Source organism: Megalopta genalis, chromosome 4 (assembly GCF_051020955.1).
Source record: "Megalopta genalis isolate 19385.01 chromosome 4, iyMegGena1_principal, whole genome shotgun sequence".
NCBI classification, from domain to species: Eukaryota; Metazoa; Arthropoda; class Insecta; order Hymenoptera; family Halictidae; genus Megalopta; species Megalopta genalis.
In genome coordinates, this window is record NC_135016.1 from 16,935,338 (window position 1) to 16,960,215 (window position 24,878).

Here is a 24,878-nt window from a genome sequence, read left to right on the forward strand (position 1 = left end):
CTCTTCCCGTCCTCTTCCCGTCTTCTTCCTGTCCCCTTCCTGTCCCCTTCCTTTCTTCTTCCCCTCGTCGCCCTCTCCTCGTCGATGCCCCTTCTATCGGCGAGCTTCTTTCACCCGTTCCAAGACCGGACACGCATCTGCTCGTAAGGGTCTTCAATGAGAGATTGAATTCCTTTATGGTCTACTTGCAGCTCTTGAGAGAAATTATTGCTTTCGATCGGCCGCGCACGCTGAATGGACGAAAACCGTGCATGAGAAAGTCGCGTTTTCTTCTGCGAAAACCGACCCGAAAAAAAAACGGGTTTCACCTCCGGGTCGCATGATGCTCGATCGCTCGTCGGGCTTGCTACTTTACCAGCGTCGCTTGCCTAATCGCAGGAAATTAGAATAGCGCAACGCGGTTTCAACGATATTTAAACTTTCTGCTAGAGTTGGGCACAGTTTTAATCGGACGACGAATAAGAGAGATTCGGAGACGACAATTTATGCGAGTAAGATTTTATTCGAATAGAAAGTTATTTGTTATTCGAGCAAGGATTTATTTGCGCAGGAATCAATTCGGGAAATAATCGTTTCGAATAAATGTTATACAGTATCTTCCATAGCTTTAATTGCTGTTTAGGAAGGTTTATTACGTTCGGATAGATTGATCGTAACTAAATAATTTTTAGTCGTCGTATATTCCAGGATTCGCGTTTACAACGCGTATATATTATACGCTTAGAAAATTACGTTGAAAGAAGCGGTCAACGTTTATTAGCATTGTTATTTGAACGAATGAAAAATAGTTCGAACGAATAGATAGAATAATTTGTTACGAATAACGAATAATAATTGTCGCTCGACTAAAATATTCGACCGGGAATCATTATTTTCGAAAGAGCGAATAGCAGGTGTATCCATGTTTGCACGGTGCTGCGGAGACTTTACGGCGATGTTTGCCGAACCGTTCCAGTTCCCGCGGATGCTAATCAAACACGGTTTACGCGAATATATTCAAGCGAGATTAATTTTTCATCGCAAAATAGTCTCGCTCGATTACGACCGCGGGCGTTGGTCTTTCTCCCGCGTTCAATTGCTATGTTTACCAAGCAAAATGTAATTGGAAACGTTTCTGAGAAAGCAGCTTGTAATTGCTGTACCATATTGACCTAATTGCGGAGTTAATTAGAACCGCGGCCGCTCGAAGTACGATTAAGCTACGAAGAAGCCGGTACCTCGGCGAAGGAAAATTCGAACGTGTTCTCTTCGGAAAAATCCTGAGTTCGGAAGGCGGAACGTGTCCACGGCTCGTGTGTATGATTTTACAGCGCGGACGAAAATAAGCGCGCGAGGTTCGCGAGTGCGCCCAAGGATAGGATCAGCTTGTCGGGAGTGGCTGGAATAGAAAAAGGAAGCAAATTAATATCACGCGCGAGACGCGACGCGAAAGTTGCATAATGCGCGACAAAGGTCGGGCCGCGTAACCTTGCCTCGTTTTACATAAACTGGGTTTGAATGGTGTGGCGGTCCGGAATGGAAGCGAACGCGACACGCCGACCGACTCATTATTTCCTCCGTGATTAAGGGCAACGGGAAGGAGGAAGAAAAGATCGGCGAGCCGGGCAGCGGAGACAGAGCAGCACACTTTTTAATTAACGAATAATCACCGGCTCGACCGAAGACAATGGCTCGTGAAAGCGATCCGCGAGAATTCCCGAAGCGAGAACGCCGATGGGGGAGGATCATTAAACGCCGCCGTAGCTCCCGCCGACTTTCTTCGGGCGCAGTCATCGGCGAAGCGATATCTCGTTCGTCATCGCGGGACCACCTTCGCCCGCGATCGTCTCGGGATCGCCCTTTTGTGCATTGTCGCGGACCATTCTGCTCCGGGGACCGAAGGGGATTTCCCGCGTATCTTCCTCGACCTCTCGGTCCCACGCGACAACGTCGGTCAGTGAATTTTGGAACTTTATTTGGCGCCTTTCCCCGCGTCGCTTTCTGCCGGACAAGAGTCGAGAGCATCGTTCGAAGTGTTTCGAAAATACAGGGTGTCCCAAAAATGTCTCGCAATTCGGAAATGGTGGATTCCTTAGGTGATTCGAAGTAACTTTTTCTTCAGCGAAAATGCAAACCGCGGCTTCGTTTACGAGTTATTAATGAAAAACGTCAACCAATAAGAAGCGAGCTCCGCCGACGCGAGGCGGCCGAGCCAACGAGCGCGCGAAGCCCAGCTCCTCTCATTGGCTCGGCCGTCTCGCGCCAGCGGATCTCGCCTCTCATTGGTCACTGATTTTCGTTGATAACTCGCAAACGAAGCCGCGGTTTGCATTTTCGCTAAGGAGAAAGTTGCTTCAAATGATCCGAGGAATTGCCATTTCGGGATTGCGAGACATTCGTTATTCGCAACAAATTATTCTATTTATTCGTTTTTTATTATAAGATTTCTCCATTTTTTATTCGAATAAATTATTCGAGCAGAGATTGTAAAACGACTCGAATAATAAAACCGTTCGACGCACAGATTCGCGGAGGAACTTTCTAAAATGTAGACGCGATCCATCCGTCTGAGTCTGTGACCAAGAAGCACGGTAATGGAATAATCGTCGCAACTTCGGACGCGCAGTTTTAGACAACGGTTAAGGTGAAATCGATTAACGAGCGGCACGCTAATTAAGGAAGTCGGAGGCTCGGAATAGGAGCGCTGAACTTTCCGTATGCCATTTCGCTAAACGAAGTTAGGCGCGTCCGGAAGTAACGGGGCAACGGCACCGGTTCGATGTACCTGCGCTTCATTATCAATGTCGAAACGGGCCGGCAACCTTGTGCCATTAGATCAGAGGTCAACGGACCTTTCCACGAGGATGCGTATCGCCCATGGAAAGTGTTTCGACTCCTCTTTGTCCGTGTTTCTTTGTAACGCGCGCGATGCAAATGGCGCGGCGCGCGTATCCTGTGCGCTTTGCCCAGCGTTCCGCTTCCGTTTCCAGGATATTCGTAACAGTATCGCTCGTTCCACATTGTCGTCGGGATCTCTGGAACATCGTCGTTCCTGAAACGCGAATTTTTTAGTCCGCTCGCGTCGGTGATATCGACAACTTCATGCGATAATTACGCAGGCCGCGGATCTTTCCGCGAAATAACAATCGTCTGCGTCAATTAGAGAGACATTACTGTAATTCGAAGTTTCCTTCTTCGTTTCACAAGACTAGCAAGCTGAGACTAATCGACATTTTTTAATTCCTTCAATTTTTCTGTTTTTTCTTTTTTTAACCAGGAAGCTGTTTTCGACGAGTACACTCGCGAAAACCAGCTAACTGGTTTAGGAAGTATTTCATATTCTTTATCGAACTGTACAGTAGATATTTTAGACAAAATATGAAGAAAGTGAAACCACATACGGTACGATTACAGCAACTTCCGCACTTTTCGAAGAGACGGCAACCGCTAATTATCTGTTTTCTGAAATTGAACGTCTTCGAGGTGTGTTATTACGCGAAGCGAGAAGAGTTCGTTTCAACGAGAATCCTCTACCGTAGCTCGAAGAATTGCTCGAACTTTTAACCATTCTCGGTCGATCGGTTCACGTAACTCTATACATATATATGTAGAATAAAACCGCGCACGCCGTAAATATAATAGCGGAATTAGAAACTGTTCAGGAATGCCAATCTCTTCGCATGAATCAGAAATTTGATATGTATCACACCGTCTCCGCGTATTTCATGGAACGCGTTAAGAGGTTAAAATATGAATGAAGATTTTATGGACTCGAGAAAGCCGGATCAGACATTAATTGCGGAATTTATGAATTGCTAAAATTACTCGCCGCGAGATTCTGGGCGTGTATTGATCTATATATTCGTGGTTTCGTTAATCCTCGCGCAAAAACGGACAACAAGCGGAGGCGGGCTCGACTTTCGTATCGCGCGCATTACTGCGCTCGAGCACGCTCGGATGGTCCGTAATTGAATCTGCAATTTATTTCGGCATTTAATGGAACATTCGGGGCTGCTACTTATTATTCCTCGTAAACGGGAAACGGCATCGGGCTGGCACAGCGGTGTACTCTGTTACTTCGCGCTAATTACGGTCATTCTTTCGTGTAAATTGCAATTGTTTCGTTACAAATGAACACGCGACGAGGATAATTTCGCGGAGAGATGCTCGTATAAAATAACGAAACCGGCGACAATGACACGTGCGCGATAAACCTTCGTTCGTACGATAATGAATCTTCAGGCCGCGTTATCTCTATCGGAAACAATCGAGATTTTTCTTTTTTTTTTACAGTCTGGAATAACTAATCTATAGTTTCATAGCGGTGCATATATGGCAATAAAGGAGATATGACGAACTGGAGGAAGAATAATTAACCCTGGAACGATATATTATTATTATTATTATTATTATTATTATTATTATTATTATTATTATTATTATATATTATATTTATATAATATCTCAATGGTTTAGTATTTATCTACACATTTGCAGACAAATGATAAATGTTGCGATTTCGTCAGCTCGGGATGATCGATGATCGATCTCGGGTGGTCGTTCTAGGGTTAAAAACGATTTTGACGGAAGAATGTTTACGTTCAACACCCCGGTGGCAAGTTGTGCGATGCACGAGCCGGGACTATTTGAGTGAAACGAATGGGAGGAGTTGCAGATAGCGAAGATCAAATATATCAAACGGTGCTTGGGATTAGATGGATGAACCTCCGGTTATAATAGCGTTGGAAGAAACTAATTAAGAACGAAGGCGGCGGAGAAAGCGATAAAATACGAGAGCGAAGGACAGGGAGGGAAGCTGGACGAGCGGAGATTATTAACCCCTTGCCCTTCGATTCATTTCCAAAGAAGGCCTTCGTGCGCAGACAATTTGGTTCGGGGCAACTCTATTCGAGGAGAGTTATCATAAAATAAGATGAAATCGAATCGAACGTGTAGTATGCAGTGTTTATAGCGGACTCCTCGCATGTTCAACGAAAGTTCCGCGGCGTTTAGCGAACTCGCGTGCGCGCGATATATTTCACGAGCACGGCTAAAAAGCGTCGGGTTAAATTACCGTCCGTATTTTTGCGTCTGAAAAAGTATCTTGGATAGCTACCGTAACGCGCCGCGCACGTATACATATCGCCCGGAGGAAAATGAATTCTCCGGCGACTTTTTAATTCGCGGGGCTGACAGGTGTCCGCGAGGATTCGTCGCGGCTCCTTTCCGGCGCAAGAAAACTCTCGTCGACGCGACGCGACGTGTTATTTCGCGACGTGAAAGTCCCGCCGGACGCGTCTCTCTCTCTCTCTCTCTCTCTCTCTCTCTCTCTCTCGCTTCGCTTCGCCGGCCTTCCAATTTCAATTGTCCGACGATTTGCGAGGCGGTATGCGCGCGTTTTCCATTAACACTTTCACCGGTAAGGGCGTGCGTCTCGGCGCTCTGGCAGCGTGGAAAATTGTTTGCTGCGAGCGGTCGTTCGCCGGGGAAATCGACAGACGTTCTCGCAGAGGGTGCTGACATTTAGACGATTCATTGCACCGTATCTATATCGTTTTATCTCGCGCGAACAGATTTCGCGAACGTTCGCTTTTGGAGCTTCTACTCTCGACGGTGGAAATGCAAATCGAATCGAAATTCGAAACCTCGCCAATGGCGAATGAAAGTTGCCGGACGTGTGTTTCCCACGGAATTATCTTCGCGGAAGTGTTTAAATTTTCACGCGATTTACGGAGGCAATTATTTGATTCGTTTTTTCTTTTTTAATGGGAAGCGGAAGGGCGATCAATTTTCGCGAATTTACTGCGACACGCGCGCTTCTCGGTTAAAATGGTCCTTCGCGGGGTTGCGATTAAATCGCCTGAGCGATGCGATCCTTTCTCTCGGGAAACAGGCGCCTGGCGCGGTGAATTACGAGCTCGTAATATTTGGAAATTTACGTTCGACGAGGCTAAATTTTCTCGGATCATTCATTGTCAAGAACTGGGACGTTTCTATAAGCGAAATACATAAGAAACGCTGCGAAGAAAATATAAGATGATAGAACGTTGGCGATACAGTAATGTCTCTCTAATTGACGCTCGGATTGTCCACAGAAATTGACAATTCTGGGAAAGAAGATGCCATTGTTTGAATCAAGGATAGAAGATTGTACGATTATTGGTGGTTTTGTTGGTACAAAAATTTGCAATTTTTGCGCGGGTTTGAATCGAAACCAGATAAATCGTATGCGACATTTTATTATCCGACAGTAAACTTCGCACAAAACTGCCACGGTGCGGAGATCGGTATCATCAAAATTTCCTCTTGAAAATCTGCGAGACTCGAAGCTTCGGCAACTCGATCTCTGCAATAAACATTAAACAGAATATTTCCATCGATATGAAACTTATCTAAACTACACGAGTTAAATTTAAAGTAGAAACGCGTAGCAGCAGTTATACAATGGACCGCGCGTGAAAATGTCGATCGCAACCGCGCCGGCACAGCGAAGCCGCCGCGCCGTCTATTTCAGGTTCGTTTCGTCGGAACAATGCGAAAAGTTTAAAAACGAGCGTCAAGTTTCGGCATCGATGGACGAGCAACAAGTGCACACGCGCGCCGCGCGTCTCTCTCGTCCATGTTTAATGCAACGCGTCGACGGGTCCGACAGCGAGGAAGGCCACTGTGAGACACGTTAATTGAGAGCCCGGATAAACGTCGCGGCGGCGTACAATTAAACGATATCAGAGCCCTCGGACGCTGACGGTGTCCGGCGCGCGACTGTAATCGCTGGTGTTTGTATTTCTGCGAGCTTATCGCGCTTTTATCGTAACCGGGTATTGCGATGCGCGCATATACGCGCGGGAGAGAAGCGGGAGACAGCGATCTGAGACGGCAAATAGTAAACAGAGAATTAAATATTTAACTTGATACCGAGAAGTCTCTGCGAGAGCATTTTACTCGGAAGATGCGAGCTCTCTCGAGAGTACAATGCCCGCTCGAGTAACGCGACGCATCGAGTCGGCGCGTTCTTATTATTTCTTTTTCGTATCGCGGCGAACAAGAGCGGCGAGGAATAATAAACGCGAATTGCTTCGTGTGCGAACCGATTCCACAAAAATGATCTTCCCGTACGAGATGCAACAGCATCGAATTCGGACGCCGAACGGAACAGAATCCGCAGCGTTTCGGAAACAATCTCTGCGATTGCGCGCGTCTCGTTTGATGTACCATTTTAGCAGCGGCCGGTCTCGTCGCGGAAGCATCTCTCGCGCTAGCGCCGCGGATAGAGCTCGCGCTCGAATCCTCCGCCCACGTCATCTCTTTGTCTGCCATTACTAAATCACTCGGTTCAGTCCGTTGCGACAAGACGCAAATGAGACAGCGTGCATAAGCCGCGGGGAAGCCTACACCGGCGCGGCGGCCCTTAATTAACAGAAACAAGCCAGCCCGTGGGGAGCCCGCGCGTCCACGAGCAGCCCCCGTTTGCGTGCCGCGCTCGCTCCCGAGTTAAACCGTATGATATACGAGCCCGCGTAATTGATGCGAAGCGAACGGGTCGCGATGGATCAACGTAAATGTCGCGGCGACTTTAGCCGGTTCGGCGGATCGAGCGATCCTCGGCCGGGGACGCGCGCGCGCTCCACGCCGCGATCGAAAGAAAACTCGAAAGTCGAGGTCCCCCGCCGGGAAAGGTCGCCTTTTCGCGCTCCCGGCGATTACGCGCTGATTATAGTAATTAGCCCGGTGGAAAGTGGTTACCGGCCGGCCGGATCGATGCCGCGATCCAGGCGAACGTGATTGATTTCGTTGAACCTCGGGCGGAACACGTCCGCTACAAAGTATAATATTTTCGAACCGAGAGACGGTCTTCCCGCGATCCTTTCATTTTAAATGAAAAATTACCCCCCTCGGATTCTTTATCGTGTCTGGCCGCGTATTACCATCGCTCACCGTTCCCGGCGAACCCTAATTTCATCTCCTTTCTAACCGATGGGAGATCCTTCGAAATGAAATTCGATTGTGCTCGCTTCGCTCCGCAAATATTGACCCATCGAGAAGCGTTCCACGCTGGTTTTATTTTCTCGCAACAGGCGAGTCTTCGTGGTACGAAGTGAATCAGAGTTCGGCGAATAATGAGCAGATTTATGATCAAACATTGTAACTCGTTGGCTATTGTAACTGAAGTAATTTGTAATGAATAACCACGTTACGATTGACAATTGTATGTTGTTTGAACCAACGATTACAACTCGTTTGAATTAACGAATATAATCGTTGATCGGATTACTTTTCGTCCAACTCCGAAGCGAATTATATTAATTTTCAAAGTACGAGTTAATACGTGCTCTTACGTTAAAAAATAATTAACTAACCTACGCGAGTAATCAATATCGCTCGTTCCCATCGTCCGATATCTCGAAGAAGCTTGTACATTTCCTAGCCGCTGTCGAAGTGGAAGTGTTGGATTGGCAACTAAGTAATTACCGATTTGTTCAATGAAATAAAAAATTTTGCAATCGGCAATTACTTAGTTGCCAACCCAATACATACAAGATGGCCGCGAGAACCATCGTCGGAGTGGTTCGCGAAGCGAAACGGATCCTTATTGTTCCATTCGCCGTATGCGGTAACAATCGATGATCGGTGGTCCGGGCTTAGGACGATAAAAAGAGAGAAAAACAAACGGACTCTGTAAACGCGTGCCGGCGAGGCTCCCACGAAATATTATTTACAATATCAACGGGTGGCATTATTTCGCCCGCGCATGGGAGCCATTAAATGTCCCCTCGGTCACGTATTTCATCCGGGATTGAACGACGCCGGGTCGCATCCCTTCATTATCATCGACGAAGCTCTAGCCCCCCCGTTTCGCATTGTCCTAACGGTTGCGCCGATATTTCAATTTCAGAGTCCTGGAACGTTGCACAAAGATGTCAGCGGTGCTGGTACCAAGGTCAGCGGGAAGACGGTTGGCAGCGCCGCCACTGCAGCCCTCACCGCGCTCTCTGCCATTAATAATACATCCAACACCAGTCGGAGCAAGAACAACATCCCCGTGTCCCAAGAGGTAAGCCAGAAAATATGCTGTTGCACGAGAACGCGCGCCGTTTGCTCTCCGCATGATCGCGCGTTTGTCCGTGGACCGATTACAATTATGCAGCCCTTGTGCAAGCGATCGAGTAAGAATTTAGTTCGCGGACGATTAGGCGAAAGATTAGGCGAACCCTTTTTCACCAAAGGGTTATAGGATTTTCATAATTTTCAGTCGGACCACGGTAAATTCTCCCCAATTTTCCTTCAGCTTTTTAACCCTTAGCGCTCCGTTGACTCCGCTATGGAGACATCCGTCGACCACCTTGATCTCGGATTATTATTCGGACGAAGATAGTTAAAAGTCGCGTTTCCGACATAGTCTAGCGGTTGCAGAACCTATTCAAGTTCCGACCGCTAACTCACGGTCTCGCAAATCTCATCGAATCGAAGCAATTTATTTAACAACGTAATCGCCCTTTCGGTTTTCTCGCATGCCGCGGATTCTAAACGAGCTCGATGCATCGAATACATCAGCGCTGAAATTTCTGGAAAACATAGCCCTCGAAGCTGAAGCATCGCGGACAAGTTAAATAACGTTTCCGTGAATTTGTCTTTCTTTATTCCGCAAGAAAACGCCGGTGATCTCGTTACCGGAAACGCGGATAACCGTGTCCGATCGCTCGCGCAAGGGTTAAAGAAAACGTTAAGATGGCGCAAGAGAGTTGAAACTCCTTTTCTGCGAGATTCTCGAAGATTTTCGAGTTTCTCGAGAAGAATTTTTCGCGCTCGGCGGCTTCGTTGCCGTGCACGAAATCGAGCTACTCGCCTTGACTGCCTCCGTCCGCCGTTCAATCTGGAACGAATCGAGAGACCCGACAACTTTCGAACGGTCCTCTGTTGCTAATAGCGACAATTTCGACGGTGACTTCGTAAGGTGTTCTCTCTTTCTCTCTCCCTCCCTCTATTGTAATTAAGAGATTTACTCGAGACTGCACTTGTTCGAAGAACTTTTAACCAGGTGAAAATTGACGATTTGGAAAGTTTGATATCTTGGTACTTAATCTTACGATGTAAGTGCCTCGGCACTTTACTTTCCAACTTCCACTTTTGGCAGCGCTCCGCGAACCTGATAACATAAAACCGGAAGTTGCTTCCTGCCTCCTTGACGAGCCAACGAGAAAACTGAAGTTTTCTGTGTCGAAGTTCCGGGCAAAATTTCGGGCAAACAGTTGCGTAAATATTCGTTGTCGTTTAAAATATCTTAAAAAATTGTTATCGAAACATTGATATCTTAAAAAATTGTTATCGCGAAGCAAGCTTCGTAATAAAAACTTGATAAAATGAAAATGAATTCGATCGTTTTAATTTCCTGAGGCCTGCTCGGCAGGTTTAGTAAAATATTCCGAGACCGTTCAAGCAAGACTCGTCGGAGAAAATTATAAACATACTAAAATCGCAACATCAATTTCACGAAAATTAAACTTATAGATATAACTCTTTTAATCACACTTTATTGGAGACAATCGGATTCTGCAAAGAGGATTTTTCCTTTCATTCGTATTTTCATATCAACGCGTTCGTTACCAACATCGCTACACAGTTAAATTGATTGCATTCATGCTATTATATACATCGTATTCTCTTACAAAACACGATAAAAATATCATCGAAGAGAATCTATCAATTCTCTAAACATCGCGCCGTCGCAAAATTCATTCGATATCCTTTACGCCAGGGGTGTCAAACTCGCGGTCCGAGATGAACATTTTTGATGTCAAGTATCAGGACGTAAACAATTTAACTTTATATATGTGTTTATTACAATATACTAGTAAAAATAAAAATATTTGTTTCTATGAACATTGATTTCTTTTTTTGCGGCCCACCTAACGTTAAGCATTGTTTATTTATTATTATGGCCCAAGTTAGCTTTTGAGTTTGACGCCCCTGCTTTACGCGAAACATATTAATTATAATACGTCCTTTCGTACAGCATGCTTAAAAAACGTTCAAAATACGAACGAGATCGATACGGAGGAACGAGTAAAATACGAGCGCGCAAAAATGTGCGAGACTTAGGGCAGTCGACGCAGAGTTAATCGAAAAGCAGAAGGAGGGTAAACCGAGGTCCACTTTCGTGGTAGTCGTCGATATCGCTTTGATGGTTACTCGCCTATTCTCCGGCGGAGATTTTCCGGTTATACGGGTCGGATTGAATAGCGCACGGATTCCTGGATGCTACCTTCCATTCCCGGTTCCCGTATCCCGGCTAGAATCACGGTGATTCAGCTCCTCCCGTCGCGTTCCATCGGGGGCTCGATCGACTAATCTCCGGGCGTCGGCAGCGATTATTTCTTCCGCTTGGTCGTGACCTCGGCCTGCCACGGTTTCCAGCATCTCCGAGAGCCACGAGTAGCGCCGCGTCATCGCCATTTGTCTCCTTAATGTTCCCCTTGTTTCCCTTCCTCGCTTCTCGTCTCCCGCCCCTCCGACCCCGCGGAGGGTTATTATGCGGCGAAGATGATCGAATTTCGTTGCATCGAGCGCCGTTGCGCAACGCATCTCGGCGTGCACGCTCGTCGCCACCTTTTGCACGGTAATTGTCTGTCGCGTCGCGTTCACCTCACCGTCGTTCACGTTCCGTCGATAAAATGGAGGACAATGTTCGAGGCGCCACGCGGGAACAAGCGCGTTTCGACATCTTTCGTTCTTTTTTACCGCGATCGGCCTCGCCTTCGTTTCAACGAAGACGTCGAATTCCACACGGTTGCCTTCCACAGTTTGCGGGACCTCGTTCCTCGTACACGCACGCTACAGCAATGTCTCCCTTACTGACGCGCAGCTTGTCCACAAAAATGGATAATTTTGGAAGAGAAGGTACGATTGCTCGAGCCTTGTTGTGCTCGTTTTTACAGTTGTTGACAATCGATAACCATAAAAAACGAGATGCAAGGCTCGAGCAATCGTATCTCCTGTTCCTAAATTGTCCATTTTTATGCGCAATCTCTGCGTCGATTAGGGAGACATTACTGTAATAGATATATAACCGAGGTAATACAGTAATATGTCTCCCTTACTGACGCTCAGGTTGTGTACAAAAATGGACAATTTGGGAAGAGGAGATGCGATTACTTGAGCCCTGCAGCTCGTTCTTACAATTGTTGCCAATTCGTAACTATAAAAACGAAGCTCAAGGCTCGAACAATCGTGTCTCCTCTTCCCGAATAGTCCATTTTTGTGGTCAATCCGAGCGTCAATTAGAGAGACATTACTGTATTCCGACGAAAGTCCGCCAATTTTCTGCTCGAGAATTCTGCGAGTTGCAGTCAAGGCTGAATCGATTTAAATTCTGACACGTCGATACTTTTTACATATTTCGATCTCTCGTTGTCGACGTTGGGACTCGTCGTCGTCACTTAACCGTTCGAGTCCAAGGATTTATTCAGAAAACACGGTCGAAAACTGCCGAACAGCGCGATAGCGCTCGTCTTAATTAATTGCGAAGAGAACCAAGCGGCGCGATAGCGCTCGTCAAGATTGACGAACAAAGCAAAAAGAAAAAAAAATGAAAGGAAGCATCTATGCGATGTACGCGCGTTGCTAAAGTTCGATCGCGACGCAAGATCTGAACAGCGCGATCGCGCTGCTTGGGACTCGAACGGTTAAGGGATCGAAAGAAAAATCAGAAGCAGTTGAAAATCAGCATCAGAAGTACAATCCGAATCTTGAATTTCCTTCTTTACCGCGTCTTCGTGAATCCGTTGGAAGACGAATGCGACCGCGCCATTGATGAACAACGCCAACGAACGATGAATTGATTCGTCATCTGTCAATTGGTCCCAAGATGTCGAAACGAGTGCAGCACAATGGGTGGTGCATCATCGGGCTTCGAATAATCGGGAGGAAGCGCGGTACATCCGGCCGTGTTATTGAAACAAGTATCGCGATATCTCGATAATTTCCGAGCGTATTCGCCACCCTCGTTCTTTCCGCGAAAACCGGGCTGATTCACGCGCGCGTAATTTCGTTGCCATTGAGACCGGGAGTCTCGCGTGACGGCGCGATAAGACCGCACGCATGCACGCAGCTCTCGCGGCAGATTCAGCAGATTATCAGAGACCGAGAAGACGACGAAGGAGAAGAAGAAGGCTAATCGGAAAGCGGTCTCCTTGAAACGTCGCGCCGATCCGCCACGCGATTCTCTTTTGTCCATTCGCGGCCGTGCAGTCGGATCCCATCCTACACTTATGTAAACGATCAATGATACCTTAGCTTCTCGCGTCTGCTAGCAACAACCAACGTGCAAGTATAAATAGAATCAATTATTGAGAGAATATCTGTTCCCGGAGAAACGTTCGTTTATTATCGCGAGTTTATCTACCGATCGAAGTTCCATGAAAAGTACGTTATTTTGGAACGCTCTCGCTAGAAAAAGCTTTACGATGTAAATAGAACCGGTAATGAAAATTACGCGATCGATAAATTTTATTCGCGTATTTTTTTACAACTTGAACATAAAGATGCGAATATTCTATTCTATTCTGTAATATATAGCTCTTACGTCAACAAGGTTTCGCACATCTTTGTCAATGTCTTAGTTAACATTACTCGAACGAGAAAGTGTGAAAAGTAATCTCGCGAGAATTAAAAAAAATTTATAAATTAAAAAATATAAGATTATTAATATATATATTATATAATATATAAATAATATATTATATAATATAATTTGTCCTGAAACATTTTCTTCGTGCCATATAAAAAATCATACAAAATACCGTAGCTCAGAAAACATATTTTAGCATTCGAATCGAAACTGCTTCGACTGTAAAGGGTTAATTCATTAGTCGCTCGTTACAACTTTTCCCGACGGACAACGGATGCGTCTTTCGAGTGAGAAATTAACGGCGAAACAGAATTGGCAGCGGTTCGCGTTCTCTTATCCTTAAGTGCTGCATTAGATACGATGAATTTGCATAAATGCAATCTATCCGCGGCTCCGTAAAAATCGGCGAGATACATTAACGAATATTAATGATGCTGCTACGTTATATGGCTCGTATCGCGTAGAACCCATTCGGTCGATCGAACAGATTCGTTCTCCTCCTCTTTCGTCTTTGTAAATTGCGGCAGAAGGGAAAATGCGCGGAGATCCGCCGGATAGCGATCAAGGGGCGGGCAAACTGGAAAGCTCCGAATTAATTTTACACTTACGATTTCACGTTCGTATTTAGACGGCTTTCGGCGAGCCAGCGAATCGAAAGTAATCCGATATTATTGAGAGGTTGCGAATTTCACGGCGCGCCGATTGAATTCGATTCTTTGTTCCCGACGCGCGTTCGCGTCTTCGTTCGCGGAACGCGCGCAGCTGCTGGGGATCGGATGGACGCGATCAATGCGTCCGCTTTCCAAACTTTCCAACCTGAATGGAACTAGAAATCATTCAGCGCTTTACTTGTGTTACATTAACTTTCGATTTTAGCATGTTGGTAACGTTGCCTCGCGACCGGCACAGAGACTCGCTCGCAAAAATCTCCAGCTTGAGATTATAAAGTCGAAACGAGCCTCGATTCTTGCGCGGATTTTTGAAGTTCGATTTGCGGCTTTGCTTAGCAATTATTTATTTATTTATTTATTTATTTATTTACTTGCTTACTTATTTGCCGCAGTTTCTGCGTTCGGAGAATCCGTCGAGCGAATGGCGCGGACTTTTTCGGCGATTCTTTTTTTACGGCGGTCGCGCAGGTTCTCTAATTTTGCGATAATTATTCGAGCGTACGTCACGGAAGAAGCGAAGGAAAAAAAAACGAACCGACCACGCGGGCCCTGCCGAAATGAATTGTTACGGGCCGAGGGCCAAGGCAGTTGTGCGTGACCGTGGATTCGTTTGGTTGATATAGCGAAAGAGTTCGGCAGTTGCGGACGATGTTTGCTTCACCATCGGGCCCCACGGTGATAAGAAAGATTACGTCACCACCGGGGATCCACAGAAAGATTACTTGCGGACTAGCCGACGTTTGTTTCACCGTCGGGACCTACGACAGAAAAAAGGTGAAATAGTTTCTTTGTCTTATAGTATTTTCATTTTATACAACTTACCGCATTTTATGCATACGACTCGAGCCAAAATCACACTTCGCAATATTCCTTTTTAAATATAAACAACTTCGATAGTGTTAAAATTATTTTGAAACGCGATATAACAATTTTTTATGGCGCCTAAGGGTCGCCACTCGAGTGCAAAGGGTTAAAGACGGTGCACTTTGAGCGGCAAAAGCGATCTTGATACCGGCGACTGGTGTCGATAAAAGGATGCGAATTGAAAGAATTTTATCAACTCGATGCACTAAGACCTAAGCATGGTATGTCACCAAAATGCATTAGAACGTTGCGAGTGTTAAATGTGAAGTGTTTTCGCGGAGCTTAAGTTCCGTGCTCTCGGTTTTGCCGCATCGAGAAATGCGGGGGTGGAACGAAATCGTGGTCCTTTTATTCTGCAAAAATCGGTCCAAATATGGCAGCGAAGATATACACACGTAGCCCACGTATCTAGTTTGCCGGAATTGTATAACCGGATGCCACGGTTCGAAAAAAGGGCGACTGTTTTCGTCAAGGAAAGACGCTCTGTCCTCGCACACGGTTCGCCGGAAGGTTAAAGGTCGCGAGGAGGAGTTTCGAAGAAGTCTCCTAACGTAAGAGGATCCACTTATTGTTAGCGTTTTCCCGTTCGAAATCGCGAGACGGAGATCCCGAAAAAAGAAGCAGGAAGAAACGTAATCGATTGCAGCGTGACGCACGATTAGCTCGAACGAATGAGTCATCGTTGGAGTTTCTGTTCGCGTTTCGAAATAATCGGGGGAAAAACGCGGGTCTCGCCGACGCCGACCGTGTATTATGTAATATGGAATCGTTTATTCCGTATCGTGTCAGCGAACGCGATTGTTTTGGAATCTGTGCGTAACCATCTCGGCCGGCCTGGGATCCATTTAATCGATTTTATCGCGGTAATTATGTTTTACGACGCGCCCGCGCCGCGCCGGATAAAACGACGCCGGAGCGTGCCGCGCTTGCTCGGATAACGCTTTGAACGATAAGGAAACGTAAACATCGCGAAATTCGACGCTTTCCGGTCTAATTAATCGGCCCACGCTGCTCGGATGCGCGAATCGGTTTAACTTCTCGACGCGGCTACGGACCATTTGACAGCTCGAGCGCCGAACGCCGCGACCCCAAAAATTCTCAGAATATCAAGATCGTGCAACATTTTAAACATATTGAAATTATATATATATATATATATATATATATATATATATATATATATATATATATATATAAATTATATACTAAATCATATTATATATATATATATATATATATATATATATATATATATATATATATATATAATATAAAATATTATATATATATATAATTTATTTATTTACTATATAATATAATTTAGTTTTCGCCAGAATTACAATTTAAATATCAAATTGTAACAAAATTTTACGAACGACGGATATAATCGTCGTGACGCAAAATTCTGCCACGTCTCCATGACGGATATAGTCGTCGAACATGCTTAACTGGTTAAGGAAATCGAAATTAGAAATTGGAAATTTACCGTAAGGAATATTAGTCGAATAACTTCGTATTCTAAAAATCCATCCGGTTAAAAAATTAATGCCGCCAGACGCGTTTAACCTTTTGCACTCGGGTGATGACCCTGAGGCACCATTTAAATTTGTTATATTTGTTTCATATCAACAAAGTTTAGATTTTAAAAAATTGTCGAAAGTGTAACTGTTCTGTGAGCCACAAAACTCCACTTCATATGCATAAAATACATTTTGTCATATAAAATGAAAATACTATAAATCAAAAACATTATTACAGATCCACAGTTGAAATAGCTTCGAGTGCAAAGGGTTAATAGAATTTTCGAAAGTGGATGCTCTGCGCTTGATTTTACTTTTCGTTCGACATCTCGAAAGAGTAACGCGATCGCGAGTCACGCAGCCATAACGTGTTCATTGTTTATCACGTTTTATGCCGAACCTAAATTGATTTTAGCGAGAACAAATCCGACGGTATAGTATCAACGTTTTCTGTAATAGAACGATTCAACGGTATCGACAGATCGTATCGACATTTTTGCACGAAAACCCCTGTATCATTTGCTTTCGATGATTGAAATCGTCTACACTTTTACTCCGTGATGTAAGAAGAATTTCCAGTTGAATACGCTTATCCGCCATAAAGAATTTTCAGCCATCTGCGGTGAAAGCGGTCGGTTTGTTTGTAAATCTTATTTTAAATACTTCTTTACTTTCTAAAACACGACTCGGTCAATTACTTGACTTTTTTCCCTTCGAGCATACGCATAAACACTGATTATTACGTTTCGTAAAAACCAGTTAATACGATGCAGATTATAAATTAGCTTGTACATCGAAATAAATGGCAATAGCCGGTATGGAAAAACGAATAAATCGAGCGGAGATCTTTCCGCGAATTCGTAGAAATTTTGTTTGTCGCTGGCAATGCCGAGCGCGACGGAACGAAATGCACCGGGAAAAGATCGGGTAAAACTTCCGCGTGTGTAACCTTGGCAATGATGAAGTACCATTATTGCGCATTTTCGAGTAGAAATCTACAAAGTAATAAATAATATCGTGCTCTCGATTAATGCGAGACCGCGACGCAACGACGTTGATCTATTAAATCTATCAACCCTTTGCACTCGAAGCTGTTCGAACGGTAAATCTAAAATAAATTTTCTGACTTGTAGAATTTTCATTTTCTACGAGAAAGTGCATTTTATACGTATGATATTGTGTCCCGTGACTCGCCCAACAGTTTCACTTTTAACAGTTTTTAAGATCTGAACTTTGTCAACGTAGAAATTATCTTAGAACGTGATGTAACACATTTTAGCGGTGCCTCCGAGTCACCGCTCGAGTGCAAAGGGTTACTCTACTAAACATTCATTTATTACAAGCGAGCGAAATCCGCGTCGCTGGTAACGAATAATCACCGAAAAGCTTTAACCAGTTAACTGTGGCGCCTCCTTTTTAGAACGCGTATATCTATATGTGTCGCGAGAACTAAGCGATGACGAGTATACTCGTCGAACACGGAATAAGTGTCGCTGTTAAAATGTTGGATCAAAAACACGGTTTTATTTGATAAAATTAACAATTTTATTATTAATATTTACTCGTTCACTTAACATTAACATACACTGCACACATAATGAACGAAAAACGCAGAGAAAATCAAATACTTGTAAAAGTTAAAGAAAAGGAAGCAAGGAACGATATATATTAGCGCTTTGCACGTCGAACACCAATATCGTGATTCTTTTCTACTCTTATTTTTACAACAATGTAAACACCTCCGTGCAGGATTCGCCTGAAAATATTCTAAACGTCTTGAAATTTGAGAATATGTTTTTGTTTTCGCTAAAATTACAATTTAAATAGCCAATGGTCGCTACTTTTTACCCGCGACGAGTATATTCGTCGTGACGCAAAATACTGTCGCTTCTCCGTGACGAGTATACTCGTCGAACACAGCTAAACTGGTTAAGGGCACGAGATGAAACCATCGATGACTTCGAACGCGAACGGAGAGATCGAGCAAAGATATCCGGAATGCGTTTCTTCCTCGATAATACGTTTCATTCAGAAATGTGCCAGTAAAGCGTGTTCGGCGAACGGAGGATTACAAACCTGTTTTTAATGCGAAAACACGCTTCCCTTTTGTCCGTAAAGTAGGCGCACGGAACAAGGAAAGTATCGGAACGACGTGTTTTCCCACGGCATCGTATTTGCAATACAAATTTTGCTCGGCCGCGTGTAATCAGTCCTCGAGGTAAATATAGAATGTTAAAAATGAAAGAGAAAGAAGTCGGAACGCGGAGAGCGTGTACCCCCGAAGGCACGGGGCCAAAGGGAGAAAATTTGTAGCGGGATTAAACTGCGCTGTACGCGGCAGCTTGAACTTTCTATGTCGCCATTATACTTTCATATGCGCAGCTGCGAAGTGTACCGAGAGCGGAGCCCTATATTTTTTAACGCGCTACATACTTCGCGGGCCCGATTCTCCGTTCCCCGAGAAAACGAAACACGGTAACGTCTCTCTAATTGACGCTCGGATTATGCAGAAAAATAGACAATTTGGGAAGAGGAGATACGGATATTCGAGTCTCGAGTCTCGTTTTTATAGTTACCGATTTTTAACGATTATAAAAACGAGTCGCAAGGCTCGAATAATCATATCTCCTCTTCCCAAATTGTTCATTTTCGTGCACAATTTGAGCGTCAGTTAGGGAGACGATCGCGAAAGAATCTGTTGCAGAGGATCCAGACACGATCCAACGAGATCCACTCGGATTCTGGAATAGCGACGTTTCTGCTCTTTTGGACGACTCGACGAAAAATGCTGATCGAACAATTTAACCAGTTGCAGACTCGGAGATGTTCTGAAAATCGTCCGTCCACGATTGGAAAGCGCGTCACGAACAGTGAATCGCTAATTTAGCAAGCTCGAACGTTTCGTCGAGTCGAAGCGATTTATTTAAAAAATATATAAACAGCCAAGGTAAGATGTATCGAGTACTCTTTCAACTTTTCTTGCGCATATTGGCGCAAACTTCGAGATCCGTGGAGACGGTCGAGAGTGCAAACGACCGATGCTACGTCGACGAGAGTTATCGTCGCGTAGAAATAGGAGCTACGCGCTTTACACGTTTTTATCGAAATGTTTAATAAGCGGGCAGAAGTTGTTGCGCGTGTATTCTTAACTAATTACTCTTAATGCGCGGCGCATCGCGAGACGAAAGTTTGTTTCTCGTTACCGCGCATTATGAATCCGTTCCCGACCCACTATTATTATATTTGCGAAGACTTTCTTGTATCGACCGGTGCTCGAATACTTTGCAAACAGATTTTCCATTACACGCTTCGCGTTGCACGCCGATGGGTAAATTAAGGAAACAACGTTTGTGGCGAATACGGTAAAAGAAGCCGGAGTAACGGGATATGCGAAGTGAAAGGACTTCGATAAACAGAGATTCGAAATGGCAATTTTTATGTTGACTCGAGGAAAATTAGAAACGACCGGCGCTGCCGGTGAATTGCTTTCATATCCGCGTATGTACACCGTACCGTCCTACTCCGAAGAGAATCTTCGACCGAGGCGAATAATACATAAAAATAAATTATAAATTGTCTTTGCAAATATAACAGTGGGTGGTAACGAGAAACAAACTTTCGTCTCGCGATGCGCCGCGCGTCGCGCATTAAGAGTAATTAGTTAAGAATACACGCGCAACTTCTGCCCGCTTATTAAACATTCCAATAAGAACGTGTAAAGCGCGTAGCTCCTATTTCTACGCGACGATAACTCTCGTCGACGCAGCATCGGTCGTTTGCACTCTCGACCGTCTCCACGGATCTCGAAGTTTGCGCCAATATGCGCAAGAAAAGTTGAAAGAGTACTCGATACATCTTACCTTGGCTGTTTATATATTTTTTAAATAAATCGCTTCGACTCGACGAAACGTTCGAGCTTGCTAAATTAGCGATTCACTGTTCGTGACGCGCTTTCCAATCGCGGACGGATGATTTTCAGAACATCTCCGAGTCTGCGACCGGTTAACAAACAAACGCAGTACATACCGAGAAGAAAGTTTCTTTTGCGAAGCCTAATTCCTAATTGAAGCCATCGAGAGGTTCTCTCTCGATAAACGGTGTACCGCGTTCGGCACGCTCTGAATCCACGAAATCAGCAGCCTATCCATGACTAATGACCGCGCCGCTCGCGAGGATTAATTGCGCCAGTCATCCAGCCGGTTCGCGATCCCGTGTATGCCTGCGGCGAATTACGAGCCGTGATTACATTTATTACAGAGCCCGGCGAGGGGAATAATAACCGCGCGGGGTTTTAGGTTACGCTCGCAGCGAAGCCTTTTGTTTTCCTCGGCAGAAGTATGCCGTCTCTCGCGACCCTTGTAAACCTTGCAAACCGTGTAACCCGCGGCCGCGCTCAGCTTCACGACGATTATTCAACGCTTTCAAAACTTTTGCCCCGCGTCGCGGGGGGGAAAAGTCCCCTCGATGGTTGCGGCGTCCGAATTATCGCGCGCGGTCAACGATTTTTTCGTAATCGGCCGAGCGATTTACACGGCGAGCTGACGTCGCGCGTTCGCGAATGTCGCGATCGAGTTCGCTTTCGATCGATAAATCGTTCGATCGACGCGTTTTTAGCGCAAGATCGTGTTTAGATAACAGAGACGATGTTATGCATTATAGAGGAAAAAGTACCCTGATGCGACGAGAAACATTTTTTCTGACTAAAATCATTATATTTATATCCAACTTCTTCATTCTTCTCTATGAGATACTATGGGTGTACATAGACACATCTTTAAAAAGAGAATAATTTTCGGAAAATTTAACCAAACTTGTTTTGGAGATGTTAGAAGAACTTACTAGAATGCGTGTAAAAAAGATGGCGATATTTGCACCCAATTGTTGCAACGTTTCCACAAATTTTTCTATGCATCGTGTAACAAACTAGCCCTTCTATCGTTTGAAAAATGAAATTCAAATTGCTTGATTCGAGTTTAGAAAAGCTGTACAACTCTTAAAGAGTGCCCGCATGCAGCGGTGTGAGTAATTGTAGTTAAAATGATCAAAGTTGGCGATATTATAATAGTAATTATTATTAATTAGATTAATATTGTTTACTTTGCACTCGAAGCTATTTCAACTGTACATCTAAATTAATTTGTCCGACTTACGGTATTTCCATTTCATGTGACAAAGCGCATTTTATGCATACGAAATTGAGTCTCGTAACACATACAACTGTCAGACTTTTAACAATTTTTTATATCTAAACATTGATAATATAAAAATGATCTTGGAACGTGACGTAAGAATTTTAGCGGTGCCTCAGAGTCGCCACTCGAGTGCAAAGGGTTAAAACAAGAACTCAACATATTACTTCCATATCACGAATATTAAAAGTAGAAATATACAAATCTTTGTAACTAACAGCATATCTTCGTTTAAATATCGGTGAAAACGTGATAGTTACTTCGAGCTTATAATTGTATTTTCATTTCGATTATTCACATAAAATGGTCCCTATAAAATGGTTCGCACGTCATAGAAAATGTTCTGCCGCGATCACGAGAACAAAGAGCATCGAGAACAGTCAGGAAATACATACATATAGCGGTACATTAAAACGCGGCAAGAAGTCGCAAAAGTGACATAACAGTGAATCTGAAGGATGCCGGTTCGTCCCGGCCCCGACGCGAGGAGATAGAAACGTGCGCAGAGAACTGTCCCCGGCGTTATGTTACTTTTCCCTAGGATCGTTAACGTTGGGCCGGCTCGCAGGTAGCATATTTATGCTATCGCGAAATCCGAGATACAATGCCGGCCGATCGGGTTACACCGACGGCCCGTTTATGGTTTATGCGAAGCCTTCCTGTGCCCGAGCGACGCTCGTGACACACTGCGTAGAACGAGACGAGTCTATTAACATCGGCCACCCCTGACGCATATTTCATCCGGCTCTGCGGGAACATTTTCACCGTGTTATCGGTTCCGCGACAACGTCGATAAGGTGAAAGGATTACGCGCGTGCCAGCGTCGCGAAGATTCGACAAGTTTCGCGGATACCGCGCGCGGTTTTCACGGAAAGCGCCGACGAACGTTTGATCTTTTCAGCGTGCTTTTAACCAGTTAGCTGTGTTCGACGGGTATACTCGTCATCACGCAAAATACTGTCGCTTCTCCATCCCAGTATGATTTGCGCGTCAGGTGCATCGTCTTCTCGACTTCTCCTATTAATTTGTAATCTATTTTTCTACGTTTCCCAACGAGATTCTCCCGCCTCTAAATAAATAAAATATAATAGTGTTACGGCGACTTGTCCAAATCGAGTCGCTGTAATGTGAAACTGCTCTGTTGCGAACAACCCCTGAAAAAAATAATGGAATATAGGAGTTACCACGGAAGGGTGTTACCAACGGACAATCGAAGAGTCGAAATCGGACCGTCGAACGATCAACGCTTCAAATTCAAAGATCTGTAACATAATTGAATCGAGTTGTATTATAGTTTATGGTAAACAAACTTTCGTCTCGTGATTACTGATTACTGATAACTGATTACTCTTAAGAGTAATTAGTTAAGAATACACGTGCAACTTCTGCCCGCTTATTAAACATTCTTTATTGTAAATAAAATGCCGCGACGCGAGAGAAACGGAGCGATTCGCAACAATAGCAATAATAATAATAATTCTATAGTACGTGTTAGCCGCTTTTAGTGCTCTCTAGGTTTCGTATTAATTAGTATCGTTCCCTTACGTACCCGAGGTACTCTGATTAACCCTTAACGGTCCAATGCCGCCATATACATTGCAAAAATCAATATAACCGTAAAATCTGACGGAAAACTTTGTGCTTTGATATGAAAATATATCAATGAATTTTTATAAAATAAATCTTTTTCCATATATTTCATATATAAATCTTCAATATATAATTTCTCTTCGTATGAAATATAACTTGGACTAACTATTTGAAATATAGACTTGAAATACTTCTGGTCCGCTAATGGTTAATACTCGTTGAAATATTACTGCGATAATATAATAAATAATAATAAATAATATAATAAATACGAACAACTGTATCGAGGATTGCTGTGCGAGCTCCAAGTTCTTTTTACATATATTTTCGAAATAAAAGTCAAATAACCACGCACCGTAATAAATCGAGAAGCCAACGCTGCAGTATCCTCCCGACGGTCTCATCGTCTTCCATTCGTTGTTCCGACGAACGCATAAAACCCAGACGGCACTTTAGCGTTCTCGAAACCGCAAAGAGGCAGAATCTATATCGAAGTTAACTCGGTAAACGCGAGCCAAGTCGCGGGCGACTCGAGGCCGCCAGCCTGGACGACCTTATTATCGAGCCGACAAATGAATATCTCCATTAGCATAGGCATAAGCGCACCCGAGAGACCCACATATGCACAGGCGCATAAAGTCAAAGTGCGTACGGAGATAACGGTATGTACAGGCGGCGTTGCGCGTGCGACGCACGCATCTCCGTGCAAACCGGCGCGGCGCGGTCGCGGCCGCGGCTCGGCGCGTCGACGAAAGCGTAGGTGAAGAGAAAACGCATGTGCGCCGCGTTTCTACGGTTCTGGCTCCTCTCGTGACCGGACCGGGCCGGACCAGACGGGAAGAAACGAGACGAGACACGCGACGAAGACGAGAGAAAGAAGCTTTGGAGGCCGAGAGGGATTCGACGAACACGGCAAATCGCTAATCAACGCAACGGTGATTTTCTGACACCGCCTCGAGGCTTGTCCTCCGTCCATCGCGACGCAAGGAGGCCCGTGCACGCTCGGAACCGCTTACCGTTCCGCCTCTAATTGACTTACTTTGCCGCGCCTCGTTACTTGCCTCGAGATTTTTCCTACGCGGTCGAGCAAAACACTCGTCTATATCGCTGGCTAACGAGCTTTATTAACCCCTTGCGTTGCAACGACAACTCGCGGTGAAAATTTCACGAAAAAATGTGAACGCTACGGATTTCTTCTGAAACGAAGGCATATTTGATTATTCCGTTATCGAAGTCTGGGAATCGAAGTAAATTTACAAGAAAGACAAGTCATTTTGTTCTATCAAAACGATTTATTTATTTATTTACTCATTTATTTATTAATGCTTTAAACCAAATGGTTTATTTAATAAATATAGAACTGTTGATATTACTTACATAAGTACATACAGTAATGTCTCCCTAATTGACCTTGGCATAACCTTGACAAGGTTATGTCAAG

The 24,878-nt window shown here is 44.6% G+C and overlaps 1 protein-coding gene across 3 annotated transcripts in view; it reads left to right on the plus strand.

Annotated features, from left to right (window-relative positions):
- LOC117221933 (uncharacterized) overlaps positions 1–24,878 on the plus strand; it is a 328,669-nt gene that overhangs the window by 255,498 nt on the left and 48,293 nt on the right. For all 3 annotated transcript variants that reach the window (XM_033473283.2, XM_076520738.1, XM_033473284.2), the window contains one exon: positions 8,873–9,031. In XM_033473283.2, the coding sequence (XP_033329174.2) occupies positions 8,873–9,031 (159 nt within the window). The remainder of the gene's footprint in view (positions 1–8,872; positions 9,032–24,878) is intronic.